Genomic DNA, 18,279 nt, shown 5'->3' with positions numbered 1-18,279 from the left:
CTACTTTAGCTCTTTTAGCCATCGACAAATTGACTGCCGATAACTACGCTAGTTGTAAAAACACAATAAACACAATACTTATCATCGATGACCTCCGGTTCGTCCTTACGGAGGAGTGTCCTCCTATTCCAACTCAAAACGCCACTCGAAATGTTCGAGGGGCCTATGAAAAGTAGACATGGGTGAACGAAAAGGCCCGAGCATACATCTTGGCCTGCCTGAACTATGTCTTGGCCAAGAAGCATGAGCCCATGGTCTCTGTTCATGAGATCATGGAGTCCGTGAAGGGAATGTTTGGACAACCGTCTGGGCAGCTCAAGCATGAAGCAGAAAGTTCATCTTCAACTCCAAAATCAAGGAGGGTACATCTATTCGAGAACATGTTCTGAACATGACGGTCCACTTTAATGTGGCGGAAATGAACAAGGCTTGCGTCGATGAAGGCAACCAGGTTAGCATTATTCTGGAGACATTGCCAGAAAGCTTCCTACACTTCATAAATAACGTTGTTCTGAATAGGTTTGATTACACCCTTACATCTCTCCTCAACGAGTTGCAGAAATTTCAATCCTTGCTGTAAAGCAAAGAGAAAAAGGTTGATAAGACAAATGTTGCTTCATCATCTAAGAAGTTCCATCGAGGTTCGACCTCGTGAACTAAGTCTACACCTTCTTCTTCCAACACTAGCAAGTGGAAGAAGAAAAAGGGTAGAAAAGGGAAGGGGAAGGCACCAGCTAACCCATAACCTGTCGCTCTACGGGGTAGGCGACCAGTGCCGATTGAAAAGGAAAAATGTTTCCACTGCGACCAAGATGGGCACTAGAAGCGGAACTACCCATGTTGGTTGAAGGAGAAGAAGAAGGCCAAGGTCAATCAAGTTAAATGTGATTTACTGGTTTTGGAGACTTGTTTATTGGAGAATGATGATTCTGCCTGAATTATAGACTCTGGGGCCACTAACATTGTTTATTCTTCTTTTCAGGGGATTAGATCCTGACAGCAGCTTGAGGCTGATGAGATGACGATGTGAGTAGGCACTGGGCACGTCGTCTCCGTTGTGGCAGTGGGAGACCTCCGGTTGACTTTACAGAATAGATTTATCATTTTAAATGATATGTATGTTGTTCCCGAGTTAAAGAGGAACTTGATTTTTGTAAAGTTCTTGCTTGAATGTAATTATACTCTCAGTTTTTTAGTTAATAAAGTGTTTATTCTGAAAGATGGTGTTGAGATATGTTCAACTAAACTAGAAAATAATTTGTATGTGTTAAAACCGTTAGCAATAAATTCCCTCCATAACATAGAGATGTTTAAAACTACCGTAACTCAAAACAAACGACTTAAAGTTTCTCCTAAAGAAAATGCCCATCTTTGGAAACTTTGATTAGGCACATCAATCTCAATAGGATTGAGAGGTTGGTGAAGAATGAACTTCTAAACGAGTTAGAGGAAAATTCTTTACCTGTGTGTGAGTCATGCCTTGAAGGCAAGATGACTAAAAGACCTTTTATTGGAAAAGGTTATCGACCCAAAGAGCCTTTAGAATTAGTGCATTCAAACCTTTATGGTTCAATGAATGTGTGAGCCAGGTGAGGCTACAAGTATATCATCACTTTTACTGATGATTATTCGAGGTATGTGTATGTTTATTTAATGCAACATAAGTTAGAATCCTTTGAAAAGTTCAAAGAGTTCAAGGTTGAAGTTGAAAACGCATTAAATAAACGGATTAAAATACTTCGATCTAATCGGGGTGGAGAGTTTTTGGATTCTGAGTTCCAGAACTATTTGATAGAATATGGAATCATTTCCCAACTCTCAGCACCTGGTACACCTCAGCAGAATGGTGTATTGGAGAGGAGAAACAAAACCCTGTTGGACATGGTTCGGGCAGTAGAGACTGCAGCTTATATCCTCAATTGTGTTCCCTCCAAGAGTGTTGCCAGAACACCTTTGAAGTCATGGAACGGGCGTAAAGCTAGTTCTGTCACTTCTGCATTTTGGGTTGTCCAGCACATGTGCTTGAGGCTAATTCTAAGAAACTGGAACCACGTTCGAGGCTGTGCCTATTTGTAGGCTACCTCAAAGGGACACGAATGTGTTACTTTTATGATCCTAAGGAAAACAAGGTATTTGTGTCGACAAAGGCTACCTTCCTTGAGAAGGATCATATAAGGGAGCACCATCCAAGAAGTAAAATAGTGTTGCGTGAGCTTTCCAACGAAACTACTGAAATTTTAACAAGAGTTGTTAGAGAGCCTATTACATCAACAAGAGTTGTTGATGAATGATCATCTAGTAAGTCACATCCACCTCAAGAATTGAGGGAACCTCAACGTAGTGGGAGGGTTGCAAACCCACTCTTTTGCTATATGGGTTTAACTAAAATCCTAGTATAGTAGCCGATGGTAAGGCTGAAGATCCATTGTCTTACAAGAAGGCAATGGAGGATGTTGACGGAGATGAATGGGTCAAAGCCATGGATCTCGAGATGAATTCTATGTACTTCAACACAGTTTAGGATCATGTAGATCAACTTGATGGGGTTTAGGTTGCAAATAGATCTATAAGAGAAAACGGGGTGCTGATGGGAAAGTGCAAACTTTCAAGGCTAGACTTGGGGCAAAGAGTTATACCCAGGTTGAGGGAGTTGACTATGAGAAGACTTTCTCTCCTGTTGCCATACTTAAGTCTATTCGCATCCTTCTATCCATTGCCTCATATTATGACTATGAGATATGGAAGTGGATGTCAAGACTACGTTTTATAATGGTAATATTAAGGAGACCATTTATATGATGCAACTCGAGGGATTCATAGCCCAAGTTCAGAAGCAAAAGGTTTGCAAGTTGAATCGATCCATTTATGGACTGAAATGGGCATCTTGATCTTGGAACATAAGGTTTGATACTGCGATCAAATCTGATGGCTTTGACCAAAACGTTGATGAGCCTTGTGTCTACAAGAAAATCATCAATAGTTCAGTAGTTTTCCTAGTGTTATATGTCCATGATATCTCTACACATTAGGAATGATGTACGTTTACTAACTTCAGTTAAGAACTGGCTAGCGACCCAATTCCAAATGAAATATTTGGGAAAGGTTTATTTTGTTCTTAAGATTCAAATCTTTCGGGATCGAAAGAACAAAGTGCTAACACTATCTCAGGCATCGTACATTGACAAGAGGTTGATCAAATACTCGATGCAGAACTCCAAAAGGGGCCTTTTTCCTTTTCGGTATGGAGTTACATTGTCTAAGGAACAGTGTTCTAAGACACCTCAAGAGGTTGAGGAAATGAGACGGGTCCCCTATGCATCTGTCGTTAGCAGTTTGATGTACGCGATGTTATATACTAGATCTGACATCTGCTACGCTGTAGGGATAGTCAATAGATATCAGTCTAATCCAGGACAGGGTCACTAGACAGCCGTCAAGAACATCCTCAAGTATTTTCGAAAAATGAGGGATTACATGCTTGTGTATGGTTTAAAGGATTTGATTCTTACAGGATACATGGTCTTTAATTTTAAGACTGGTAAGGATTCTTGAAAATCCACTTTAGGATCAGTGTTTACTCTTAACGGAGAGGCTGTAGTGTGGCGAAGCACTAAGTAGGGGTGCATCGCTGACTCCACTATAGAGGCCAAGTATGTAGCGACTTGTGAAGTTGCTAAGGAGGCCGTTTGGCTCAGGAAGTTCCTGACTGATCTGAATGTTGTCCCAGACATGTCTAGGCCCATCACCCTTTATTTTGATAATAGTGGTGTTGTGGTGAATTCTAGAGAGCCTCGAAGTCACAAGCGCGATAAGCATATAGAGTGAAAATACCATCTCATCAGAGAGATTGTGCATTGAGGGGACGTGATTGTCACGAAGATAGCTTCGGAGCACAATGTTGTTGATCCATTTATGAAGGTCTCACGATTACAGTGATTGAGCTTCACCTATAGAGCATGGGTCTACAAGACTGACTGCGACTAGACTAAGCCAAGTGGGAGTATTGTTGTACTAGGCCTTTGTGCCCTAGTTTATTGTTTTGTACTTGTAATTATCTTGTACAACCCACTAGCTTTAGGACCAGTGGGAGATTATTGGGGTTGATGCCCTAAATCTCATAGGGTTCTATAGTTTGTAAACACATGTATGAACAAACATTTGGTGATTTATAATATGAGATATTATATTCACCTCTGTCTATGAAATATGAGATATTTTAGTTGCATTAACCACAAACCAATAAACTAAGATCCCTACTTATCATTGTAACTTAAGCATGTATGTGGAGACATACAAGTGGATTGTGCTTTAAGTGATAACCCAAATGGTCTATAGTATATGGATAAAGAAGGGAAAACTTATCCTGGTGACGTTACGAGTGTGGCTACTTAGTAGATGTTACAAGTGTTGTAAAGTGCTACAGATGGTCTGATCCCGACCTTCCGTGTATTAGAAATGCGAGCGGGGATGCTCTATACAAAGGAGTTTGTATAAGACCGGACCATGAAATATTTAACGTTTTTTATAACAGACTTTCATTTCACTAGGATGACCATAGGTAACATGACCTTAATCCTAAGTGAGTTGTGAACTCATGCCTATGAGGGCAGTCCTTTGATTTGCATGGGTGTGAGTGGCCAGATCACCGACTCAAACCTACCACTTTGAAGATTCGTCTGTTTGGGGAGCTAGGAACCCAGCTACACAAAACGGAATTCACTTCTTCCCTGAAACAAGGGTAAGTAGATAAATTACTCCCTTAAGAGCTGATTTCAGAGCTTGAACAATGTGGCGTCACACCTTCTCTTGGCTCGAGAAGGGTTTACTCGTAGTTGGACTATGACGTATTGTTCATTAGAGGAATCAGTGGTACTTAAGAAGTTAGATGTAACTACAGGGGCAAAACGGTAAATTAGCCTAGTTGTACTTACGAGCGATTTGTGATGAGTCATTGTACTATTGATTGGTTATATCCAATGAACACAGAAATATATGTGTAGTGCAAATAGAGCAACTGTCGGTCTTTAGTAGAATGTTCGACAGTTAACGAATGGTGGATATCGTGATTAAAGAGTTTAGTCAGTTATTCATGTACCGTTGGAGCTTCAAGCTACAGATCCATAAGGTTCCCTTGGTAGCCTAATGAATTCATGTTGAGAATCAGTTTTTTAGTTAATTTGAAGTGTTCAAATTAACAAGAGAGAATTTGATTATATATGATATAATTAAATTGATTCAATTATATATGATATAATTGATTTGATATATTAGATACATTAATTGGACGAATTAATATAAATATGATTTATATTAAATACCAAAAAGGAGAAAAAGTACTATGGTTTATATATTACATATGATGTGATATTAAGACTATAGGTTATAAATATAATTTGATAAATTAGTTATTATGATAAAAAGAAAGGCAAAAAGATGACATGGAAGCCTACGCCTGCTAATGAAGAAGACAAGCATTTCCCTCAACTTCGATGGCTGGTAACTTTGGAAGAATTTATCCCAAAAAGTTTCCTCAATAATCATCCAAAGGAAGTATCAGAAGTTATTGCATGTCACACTGTCAGCATAGTGGAAGTTGACAACAATCATATAACTACTAAAGAAGTCGACAACTCAAAAGAAATAGAGCAAAGAGTTTCTATCTTCGATCGTATCAAGCTTTCAACTACTCGATCTTCAGCCTTCCAAAGATTGAGTATGGTCATGGTAGAAGAAGAAAATTAATGTCCAATGTCAACTTCCACTTGAACTTCAGCCTTCAAAAGGCTAAGTATCTCCACGTCAAAGAAAGATTGGCCTTAAACATCTTCTTTTGATCGTCTCAAGATGACAAGCGATGAACATAAAAGAAAGATAAAAAAAACTTGAGGGAAAGACCATTTTGGTGAAGAAAAAAATGACAAGAATATTCACAGTCGTGTCCCTTCACGCATGAAGAGGAAGTTATTTGTTGATATAAGTGTAGAAGGTTCCTTGATGGTGAAGTCAACATTCATCATATTGACAAATCTTACAAATGAATAGGATGATTAAAGCCATGATTAAATAAGAGCTTCTGAAATTAAAATGTAAAAGCTCCTCGTCGCAAGAGCCTAAATTGCATGTCGTTTCCATCATGCATGAGCTTAAAAGGTGAACTGGAAAAAAAAAAAGGTATGTAGGCAACTTGAAGAAATTCAAGTTCAGTCCATCAAAAAAGGGTACCACAATCACCCTAGTGTGGCGCTACACGACAAAATGAAGATGTTCATCTCTACTCGGGGCAGCACAACAAACTGAAGATATTTATCCCTATTGAGGGCAATGCAACAAAGTGAAGATGAAGAAACTCTAATTACAGAGGACCTTTGAGTGGAAGCGGATTGTCTAAACTCCATTGTGAATGAACCCATGCATTTATAGTTATACAGAACAGATTATGCACATAACTTAAATTACAGCATGCTTCGAAAATAAAAACAAAGATTGAGATATTATACCTTTGAAGAACCGTTCTTCAAGATAATCCTTCGATCGTTCATGAACGCAGCGAACAACACGATCCCCCTCGAAGAACAACGAGCAACAACTCAATCCTCGAACTAACCGGACATTACCACTTTGATACCTTGGTATTCTCGATGTGAGAATCCAGGAGTGGTGGGCTCTGGCTTATTTTGGTAAGAGGGAAGGTTTAGTGTGGAGGAGGAAGACGATCAAGTAAACAAAACACGGTCGTGCAGAAGATAAAGTCTATCGCATAGACAATGTACTCGATCGTGTAGGCTCTTAAGTGAATCATATCATAAGACTCTCTTACTCGATTATTAATAATGTCCGTCGTTCACTTATCTCGTGAAATAATCAAAACAATTTCATTTATCCCACTTTTGCCATAAAAACTAAATAACTACCCACTAAGGTTGGTTATTAAGAAAAAGAATTTAATTATCAAATAATTAATAAATATAAATAAATATGATAACTAACTTATCATATTATATTTATAACTCATAGTTATTTTTCTTTATTTTATAGCATTTAATATAAATCATATTTATATAAAATTTAATAACTATGAATCTAATTCATAGAAAATATATTTGAATCACATTCAAATATTATTTCCTCCAATCAAACAATAATATATCAAATACATTATATCAATTATATCATATATAATTGAAGTAATTGAATTATATAATATATAATCAAATTCCCTCATGTTAACTTGAACATTTCAAATAAACCCAAAAACTAATTCTCAACTTAAATCCATTGAGCTACCAAGGGGACCTTATGAACTTATAGCTTGAAGCTCCAACAGTAAGTGAATAACTGACTAAACTTTTTAATCACATTATCCACCATCTGCTAACTGTCGAGCACTCCGCTAAAGACCGACAACTGCACTCTTCGTACTACAGATATATTTTTGTGTCCATTGGATATAACCAATCAACAGTACAATGACCCTTCACAAATCACTTATAAGTACAGTTGGGACAATTTACCGTTTTGCCCCTATAGTCACATCTAACTCCTTAAGTACCACTGATTCCTCTAATGAATAATAGATCATAGTCCCACTATGACTAAACCTCTCTCAGGCCAAGAGAGGATGTGGCACCACATTGTTCAAGACCCGGAATCAGCCCTTAAGGGAGCAATTTATCTACTTACTTTTGCTTCGGGGAAGAAGTGGTTCCAACTTGTGTAGCTGAGTTTCCAACTCCCCAATCAGATGAATCCCCAAAATGGTAGGCTTGTTGAGTTGACGGTCTAACCACTCTCACCCATTCAAATCAAAGGACCAGCCTCATAAGCAGGAGTTCACAACTCACTTAGGATTAAGATCATGTTACCTATGGTCATCCTAGTAAAATGAAAGTCTCAATTATGTACGGGGTTATATAACGAGACTAAACATTTTGTTTTCCGGTCTTATACAAACTTTTTTGTATAGAATATCCCCGCTCGCATGTCTAATACATGAATGATTAGGATCAGAACATTTGTAGCACTTTACAACATTTGTAACACCTACAAAGTAGACCATACTTATAGTTTCACCAGGATAAGAACCATTTAAGTTATCACTTAAAACATGATCCACTTGTATGTCTCGACATACATGTTTAAGTTACAATGGTAACCATGGATCTTAGTTTATTAGTTTGTGGTTAATGCAACTAAAATATCATATATTTAATAGACAATGTGAATAAAATATCATATATTATAAATCATAGAATGTTTGTTCATACAAGTGTTTACAAACTACAGAACCCTACGAGATTTAGGGCATCAACCCCAACAGAAGACACATATTGTCTACATGATGCTACACAGGTTGGATGTGTACAAAAAGATTATCGCTAGAAAATTCAATTATCTTTTTGCTCACTTAAATAAAGAAGCATTGTTGGGCGTTGTTTACTTCAAGTTCGAAGCATCACTCATTTATAGTTCGACTCTTCATCTTCAGCTATAGATGTTCTTCAAGATCAAGTTCAAAAATTTTGCTAATGCTTTTTTAAATTCGAGTTTGGAGACTTCACCGATGCTTCTTCAAATTCAAGTTTAAAGGATTTGTTGATGTTTCATTAAATTTAAAGCTCAGAAGCTTTATCGATGCTCCTCCATCTTCAAGCAGAGGCTTAGTCGATGTTTCTCCATCTTCAAGTTCAGAGGCTTTGTCGGTGCCCCTCCATCTTCAAGTTTAGAGGTTTCTTCGATTTTCCTCCATCTTCAAGTTCAGAGGCTTCATCGATGCCCCTTCATCTTCAAGTTCAAAGGCTTCGTCAATGTTCCTTCATCTTCAAGTTCAGAGGCTTCGTTGGTGCTTTTCGATCTTCAAGTTCAGAGGCTCCGTTGATGCTCCTTCATCTTCAAGTTCAAAGGTTTCATCGCTGCTTCTCCATCTTTAAGTTCAGAAGCTTCATTAATGCTCCTCTATCTTCAAGTTCAGAGGTTTCGTTGATGTTTCTCCATCTTCAAGCTCAAAGACTTCGTCGATTTTCCTCCATCTTCAAGTTTAGAGGCTTCGTTGATGCTTCTCCATCCTCAAATTCAAAGGCTTCATTGATGCTCCCCCATCTTCAAGTTTAGAGGCTCCATCAATGTTTCACCATATTCAAGCTCAAAGGCTCCGTCGATGTTCCTCAATCTTCAAGTTTAGAGGTTTCATCGATGCTCATTCATCTTTAAGTTCAGAGGTTTTGTCGATGCTCCTCCATCTTCAAGTTTAGAGACTTATCGATGCTCCTCCCTCTTCAAGTTCAGAGGCTTCGTGGATGCTCTTCCATCTTCATGAAGGAAATCTAAATAGACATCCAGTGAGCAGCAGAACCAGATCGTTCCAAATCCCATTGAGAATGAACACAAAAAATTACAGTCTAAACGGAAACGAACAGATTATGAATTCCAGCATGCTACTAGAAGATACAAGAGATAGAGTATGCAAACCTTTCAAGAACTCTTCTTCAAGTATCCCTCGTTCATCCAGCAAATCGTTCAATCAACACGAACTCGAACACAACAAACAAAACACGATCTCAATGAACGTTTGAATGAACCTCGATCCCAATCGAGTCTAACTCGATCCTCGAATTGAATAGGAACACCACCACAAGTGTTATCTTGGTATTCTCGGTATGATAATCTTGGAGTTGTGGGCTCTGTATGATTTTGGATTGAGGAAAGCAGGAGGTAGATGGTTTAGTAAGTGGGAGATGAATATTGTCTATCGTTTAGACGATGTACTCGATCGTTTAGAAGATGAAGCCTATCGTATAGACTTTGCTACTCGATCGTGTAGCAACTATTAAGCGAGTAACTATCATATAGTAAACTCGTAGCTCGATCGTGTATGCTATCTATGCTATCGCTTAGTAAAACCTTTTTACTTGATAGACTTTTTTGTGAGATTAATTCCGAATGTATTATCAACTTAATTTTGGAAAACCATTTTCCTTTTATGTCACAATTACTATAAAACTTCCAATAATCTCCCACTCAATTCGGTTATTAGAGAAAAAGAATAATTAATTATCATATAATTAATATGTTATAAATAAATATAATAACGAAGTTATCATATTATATTTATAAACTATAGTTTTAATATTTCATCACATGAAACATATAAACCATAGTTCTTTTTCTATTTTATGGTATTTAATATAAATCATATTTATATTAATTCCTCCAATGATAATGTATCAAATACATCAAATCAATTATATCATATATAATTGAATTTCCTCTTGTTAATTTGAACATTTCAAATTAACTAAAAATCTGATTCTCAACTTGAACCCATTAAGCTACCAAGGGGACTTCATGGATCTGTAGCTTGAAGCTCCAACGGTACATGAATAACTGATTAACTCTTTAATCATGAGATCCACCATCCGTTAACTATTGGTCACTCCACTAAAGACCGACAGCTGCACTATTCGCACTACAAATATATTTCTGTGTTCATATGACCAATCAACAGTGCGATAACCCTTCACAAATCGCTCATAAGTACAACTAGGCCAATTTACCGTTTTGCCCGGTGTAGTTACATTTAACTCCTTAAGTATCACTGATTCCTTTAATGAACAATAAATCATAGTCCTACTATGACTAAGTCCTCTCGGGCCAGGAGAGGGTGTGGCCACTATGTTCAAGACCCGGACTCAAGCCTTAAGGGAGCAATTTATCTACTTACCTCTACTTCGGGGAAGGAGTGAATTCCGTCTTGTGTAACTGAGTTCCCAGCTCCCCAATCAGACGAATCCCCAAAATGGTAGGCTTGTTGAGTTGGCAATCTGGCCATTCTCACTCATACAAATCAAAGGACCCCTCACAGGCAAGAGTTCCCAACTCACGCAGGTTTAAGGTCATGTCACCTATGGTCATCCTAGTGAGATGTATCAATTATCAACGGCGTTATATAAAGAGACTAATCATCTCGTGGTCCAGTCTTATACAAACTCTTTGTATAGGATACTTCCGCTCGCATATCTTCACATGAATGGTCAGGATCAGACCATTTGTAGCACTTTACAATACTTGTAACATCTACAAAGCGGACCGTATCCGTAGTGTCAACAGGATAAAGTATCCCTCCTTTATCTATCTACTACAGACCATTAAGGTTATTACTTAAGGCATGATCCACTTGTATATCTCACATACATGCTTAAGTTACATGAATTAACCAAGGGTCTTAGTTTATTGGATTTGAGTAAATGCTTATAAAATAAAATTTATTTTATTAATAACAATATGTGTACAAAATTTTTACGAACTACGAGACCATTGGGAGAATTAGGACACCAGTCCTAACATTTCAGGTTCAAAGGCTTCACCATTTCCTCTTCGAAGTCAAGTTTGGATGCTTCTCTCCATCTTCAAAATATTGGTGTAGCTTCCTTCCTTCTCCAAATTATTGGTGCCACTTTGCTTCCTCCTAAAAAAATTTGGTGAGGCTTCGCTCCTTCTCCAAAATGTTGGTGTAGCTTCACTCCCTCCCCAAAATGTTGGTGCAGCTTCACTCCCTCTCCAAAAATGTTGGTATGGCTCCACCTTATATGCGAAATCAAGTTTGATCCGTCTAGTTCCGCCTCATACGCGAGAACAACTCTAGTCCGCATGGCTTCACCTCATATACGATCTGGTCCACCCGACTCCGCTCAAAAGCTTAATGGCATATTCTCCACATCTTCAAAGCTTGATGGCATATCCACCTCATTTTCAAAACTCAATGGTATATTTGCATTATCTTCAAAGTTAGATTAAGAAGTGATGTAATAGGGTTATTTAGACCTTTCCAGGGTCATCCCTATGTTGATCAAATAGGGTTGTTAGACTTTTCTAAGGTCATCCCTATGTTGATTAAGAAGTGATGTAACAGGGTTGTTTAGACCTTTCCGGGATCATCCCTATGTTTTCCAAGAAGGCGATATAATAGGGTTGTTTAGACCTTCTCGGAGTTATCCTTATGTGTGTCAAGGTGGCGGTCACGTATCGGGGCATCGCTGAAAAAAAATGAAACAAAAAAAGATTAAAAAAAAGAAGGAAAAAAACAAAAAGAAGAAAAGAAAGGAGAAAAAGAAAGAAACAAAAAGGAAGAAAAGAAATAGGAAAATACAGTATGAGTGGAAAATGAGAATAAGAAAGATATATGTGGTGAGCCCTATTTATAGAGGCCAATATAGACTCAAATTTCTAATTTAATTTGGATTTCCTACTAAGATCTTACCTTTCTAAAAGATTTTGATAAGATTTGAATCAAAATATCTCATCTTTTAAATTTGAATTTAAGATTGTGGGTTTGAATGGATTAGCCTTAAATCAAATGTATCAAAATCCATTTACATCAATTTTAAGTTTGTGCAAATTCCAAATTTTATCTCAAATTCATTTCAAATTAAAATTTGACCATATTTCAAATTTCATCTCATATTCAAATTAAATTTAGCTTTTATCTCCATCCAAATCAAATTGAAATTTATTTCAAATTAAAATTTGGCCATATTTTAAATTTTATCCAAATTCAAATTGCTCAACTTTGATATTCAATTGTGAATAAAATGTAAGTTAAAATTTGGTCATATTCCAAATTTTATCCCAAGTTCAAATCATTCAAATTTAGCCCTTTATCCTCGAAACAAAATTAAATTAGGGATAAAGTTTCAAATTTATCTCAAAATAAAATTCGACCGTATTCCAAATTTTATCGCAAGTTCAAATCAAATTTAACTTTTATCCTATTTTCAAATCAAATTGTGATAAAATCTCAGATTAAAATTTGGCCATATTCCAAATTTTATTTAAAAAAAACAATTGTTCAACTTTGAGATTAAATTATATATAAAATCTCAAATTAAAATTTTGACATATTCCTATTTCCAAATCAAAGCCATATGTCCAAATTTTATCTCAAATCTAAATCACCGAAATTTAGACTTTTATCTTTAACTCAAATTAAATTAAGGATAAAATCTCAAATTGATGTAAAATTCAAATTTGGACATCTTCCAAATTTTATATCAAATTCATCTAAATTTAGGTTCTTATCCATATTTTCAAATCAAATTGGGGGTAAAATATCCAATTAAAATTTGGCCATATTCCAAATTTTATCCCAGTTTAACTTATGTACTAAATTCATAGTTTGACTAACACATTAATTGAGATCAAATTCAAGAATAAATATATTTGAATTTCGATTCCAACTTTATATTTTTTGAGATTCATCTACCCATATATGTGCATAAATCTCAAAAAGGGCATTTGTTGAATGAGAAATTTTGAACCAATCACAAATTGCTACGTCATTCACTAAATTAATGACGAATTTCCAAATCATCGAATTTGGGACTAATTAGGAGTTGACATGTGTCCCAAATTGAAGTGGAAGACAAATTTCGATGACCACAATTGAAGACTGAAGTCCTTTGAAGATACAAGCATTCTTCCAATACTTCAAGCTCAAGAACATCTACACGCTCTGCTTTTATACATCAAGCGTATGCATACAATCGAGAGAGAATTAGAGGATCAAGTACTTGAAATCGAATCACATCACATCAAATTAACATCAACATCAACACCAAATCAAGTTCAACTCCATGAAATAAGTTTCTCCAGAAGCCTCGTGCGAACACTAATCCTCCAAGAAGATCATCAAGTCCAAAGACCGATCATCTAAGAAGATTAACAAGCTCAATGGTCGATCATCCAAGAAGATCAACATGCCCAAAAGTCGATCATCTAAGAAGGTCAATAAGCCCAAAGGTCGGTCATCCAAGAATATCAACCAGTTTAAATAAGCTCAATTAGATTTTAGGGCAACAAGACCATGGTAAGAATTTGGGAGAAAATAAGCTCAATTTTCAAAAACCAAAAACCAAATAGATTTTAGGGCTCCATTAGATTTAAGTTTAATTTTATATTTAATAGATAATTATCAATTTTTTAAAGAAAACAGAAGATATCAAATGTCTATTTTCTTTTTTTACAAAAAGATACAACTAATATATCAAATATCTATTAACAGAAAAAAAAAAAATAAAGTTTTGAAATTTATCGAATACAAAATTGAAACTTTAAAAACTTATTCACATTATTTAGGAACTGTTTCGGGATGGTAATGGAATAGATTTATAATATAATGTAATTCAAAACCTATGAATGTTATGGGTCTGATTAATATTAAATCATTCAATTCCTATCATTTTCAACTCAATCCTCTTTTCCATTATCTTCATGTTTCATTTTGGTTATGTCCTTGATTCCTCACGTATCTCGACACTCTTAGATTTTAAATAATTCTCATTATATTTCAGCTATCCAAACAATTCCTTATAAACACAAATTGAAAGTTAAGGCCTAAAGGGAGTAAATTTGTATTAATTGAAGGGATATTTTAGAATTGGGAGATTGAAAAGAATAATAATGGAAGGATATGGAAAAAGTAAAGAAATCTGAAAAAGTACAACTCCAGTTTTTGAGTACTGAAATATTATCCCATTTTTGTCTGTCTATCTTCAATGAGATACTTTGTACGTAGTCCTCTTTCATGTCCCCCCAATAATGCCGTTGTGACATCGACAATAGTACCCTTTCTTTTTTTTTTCTTTCTCATTATTGTTTTTTTCCTTTTTATAACTAAATAAATTAAATAATCTTTTTTTTTTACAAAAATAAAATTAAAAATACAAAACATGCACGTACGCACGTACAATGATTTAAGTTACAACTTACATCATGGATAATATGATTTGTTTTTTATTTTAATTTATTGTTTTTGCAGTTTCTTAAAATTTGGGAATGATATGCCAAAAGTGGTTTTGATATATGTTAATCCTATTTCAATTTTTTTTTTTAAAAAATGAATTTTAGAGACTGATTCTTAAAAGTTTTAGATTTTTAATTAGGGGAGTTTTAAAAATAGAAAAATAAGAGAAATTATTTATACAAAACAATAAATTTAATCTTCTTTAATAGAGATTGGTAGAAGACTATCAGTATCTATCAATGATAAAAACTGATATAAGTTTATCATTGATATCTTATTATAGACATTGATAGAAGTCTATCGATATCTATTAATATTTTTTTTATGTTATTTTTGTAAATAATTTGATTTTTTTTATATGTGAAAATTATCTTTTTAATTATGATGTCGTTAATAGACAAAAATGACTTTTTTCTCCTAAACTAAAAACAAAAAATAAAAAAAACTCTTTTGGTGTAACATTCTCATTCTTTGGAATGGGATAAGATGTTTGGATGAAACAAAAATGAAAGAAAAATCATATCGTGGGTAATATTTTCATCTCCCCTTTCTAATTTAATCCTCGATAAATACTTGACCATAAAAAAGTATGATCGTCTGATAACAATGGTAAATTTGTTGAGAACGAATGTAACCTACAAGAAAGTACTCACTAGTCTGGTTCTTGCCATATTCACTCCAATACTTAAGTCAGAGAGTGAAAGAGTATATGAAACTTTAAAGTATGAGAGTGATAATAGTATTACTTTTTTATAACTATAATGATGTATCTATAAGATAAGTAGATGACCTAATACATACCTATTAGATAGTTTATTAGCCCCTTGGGCTAAGGAGGAGCACTTTGAATTGATCTTTGGTTCTACGGTGCCATATATATTTGACCCGATCTTTTATTTTCGTGGTATGTCTCTTCTAAAACTAGACATAATAGTTCCTGCTTTTTGTTTCTTGTTTTCATCGATACCCAATTCTTGAGTGTTCGAGAAGAAAAAGTAACATTCAACTTCGAAAAGGCAATACATAAAGTAGTGATTAGAGCTTCACGAGTCTTATGAAATTAAAACCCTAGTCTCCTTGAAGCTTACCTTGAGAGATTTAAGTTAAATAACCTCAAGTAGTTTGTTTTTGCCACAATTTGATTCTTCTTCCCTTTCATCTCTTAAAATAGCTACCTACAATATTGAATCATTGATCTGTCTCAATCTAAAATTCTAACTAGTTTAGTGTAATTGTGACTTAGGTCGGTGCCACATTAATGTCCACTCAACTTTTTCAAGTTCTTCCACATTTTGTTCATCCACCTCACAATTTTGTAGGGCAGATTTTGACATCAACATAAACAACAAACTAAAAAATATGTCCAAAAACTAATCATTCATTTTTCTTGCTTCTTGTTTTTAGTTTTTGAGTAAACACAGAAAAAAAATTAGTTTATTGTTTTTTCAAAACTTATAAAATACATGATAAATATCAACAAAATCAACTATTACACAATACCTTTGAATACTATATACTTTTTTTAGAAGAAAAAATAATATTGTTTGCAAAAAAAAAAAAAAAAAAATCATAAGTTAAGAAAAAATGTAAAAACAATTGCAATTCAACTCAAATTTTAATATATATTTCATTTAAATTAAGTAATAAACAAAAGAGTAGGTTTCAATTATACCTGTAGACTTCCAGATAGTTTAATATTACCTTTTAAATTGTAAAAAAAAAATATTTTTCCACTAAAATAAAAGATTAAAAAAAAGTACTAACGTGATAGTTGGTGCGTAATTAAAAATTACTTATATGATATTATACAAAATTATATAGAAGATTTAAACCATTGTCACTATTTATTTCATCTTAAAAAGAGATATAGTTAAAAAAAAAATCCACACGTCAATTTACGTAAGTGACCATATTAATTACAAGTGATATTGCGTATATATCTTTCAATTTTTACTCATAAATCGTCACATGAACTACCTTCTCATTGTAACAAAAATATTAACTCTTTATTTTGGAACAAACTTTCAAACTTTAGAGCATAATTGAATATTATTTTCTCTAATTTAATCCATATTATGTTAATTAATTTTTTTTTTTTTTTATCAACTCAACTATCCAACACACATTCAAAAAAAAAACCCAAAATAGAAACCTTTCCAAGCATAAATACAATCAATCACACATATATATAGAGATAATAATTCCCATACATCTATATGAAAATTTTCTAAAAGATTTATCCTTTTTCTTTCCAAATATATATATATATATATATTAGTAAGACACGTGTCATCAATTGACTCATGCAAGAAAATAAATTAAAAATAAAAATAAATAGTAATAATATAAAAACGTGGTCTTGGTTCCTTCCAATTGACAGCATCTTCCCACTTCAAAAAAGCACCTACCTCGAAACCTCACTCAATTATTCCTTCATACATATATTTCCAACTCTCTATTTAACTCAACACTTCACAACTTCCCATCACACTCTCAAAACCCCTACTCTCTCTTTTTTTCTTCTTTATTTTCAACTCTCATCCATTCAAATTCATTCATTCATTCTCATGGAACAAGAACCCAATTACAGAGGTGTTCGTAAGCGTAAATGGGGAAAATGGGTCTCCGAAATCCGCGAACCGGGCAAAAAAACCCGAATTTGGCTCGGTAGCTACCACCTCCCGGAAATGGCCGCCGCCGCTTACGACGTCGCCGCACTCCATCTCCGTGGCCCCGAGGCCCGCCTCAACTTCCCCGAGCTGGCCGAGTCCTTCCCCCGCCCGGCCAGCTCCTCCCCTGACCACATTCAGGCCGCTGCCCACATGGCTGCATTGCAGTTCGCCAACACCAAACCGCCCGAACCGCCGGCGCCGGTTCGGGTGGGGCTGTCCCCTAGCCAGATTCAGGCCATTAATGAGTCGCCGTTGGATTCTCCGACCATGTGGATGCAGATGGCGGCGGAGGCGCTTTCTTTACAGCCTCATGATTTGGACGAAGAATATTATAACATGCACCATCATTCTATTTGGGATTATTCTTCACTCTAATTACTGTTAACTTAATTAATTCTTATTATTAGTACTAATTCCTTCTTCTAATTAATTAATTAACTCCTTTTTTTCCACTTTAAATATATATGTATTATTCCTTTCCCCCAATGACCCATCCTACATATGTTGTATCAATGATGAGTGTGACTCAAAATATATCCAAATATTTTTTTTTATATATGACGTTTAAATTTCTCAATATGTTAAATAATAGAGAAAGAAAGTGTGCATTTATTATTAAAGATTATTGTTAATATCATCTCTAGTTTGTGTTGGAATTCGCTCTCTACAAAAGAGAGACAAAAGTTGTCTACATGTATAGTTGTATTCTTTCATTTATCTCAACCTAGAAATAGAATTTTGAGTAATTATTCTACAAATTCAATTTGTTAGTAGGGATTCATTTTAATTATTTTGACTGTTACGATAGAGTAA

General features: G+C 34.9%; 1 protein-coding gene across 1 annotated transcript; it reads left to right on the top strand.

Moving 5' to 3' along the window:
- Nucleotides 1-17,252: 17,252 nt before the first annotated feature.
- LOC120080363 (Integrase-type DNA-binding superfamily protein) lies at nt 17,253-18,019 on the top strand. Its single transcript, XM_039035006.2, has one exon. It carries the CDS (start codon nt 17,362-17,364, stop codon nt 17,839-17,841), a length of 480 nt encoding a protein of 159 aa, XP_038890934.1. The 5' UTR covers nt 17,253-17,361; the 3' UTR covers nt 17,842-18,019.
- Nucleotides 18,020-18,279: the final 260 nt, after the last annotated feature.

Source organism: Benincasa hispida, chromosome 6 (genome assembly GCF_027475165.1).
Source record: "Benincasa hispida cultivar pf3 chromosome 6, pf3_genome.v1.1, whole genome shotgun sequence".
In the NCBI taxonomy this organism is placed as follows: Eukaryota; Viridiplantae; Streptophyta; class Magnoliopsida; order Cucurbitales; family Cucurbitaceae; genus Benincasa; species Benincasa hispida.
This window is presented reverse-complemented; position numbering and strand designations above follow the sequence as displayed.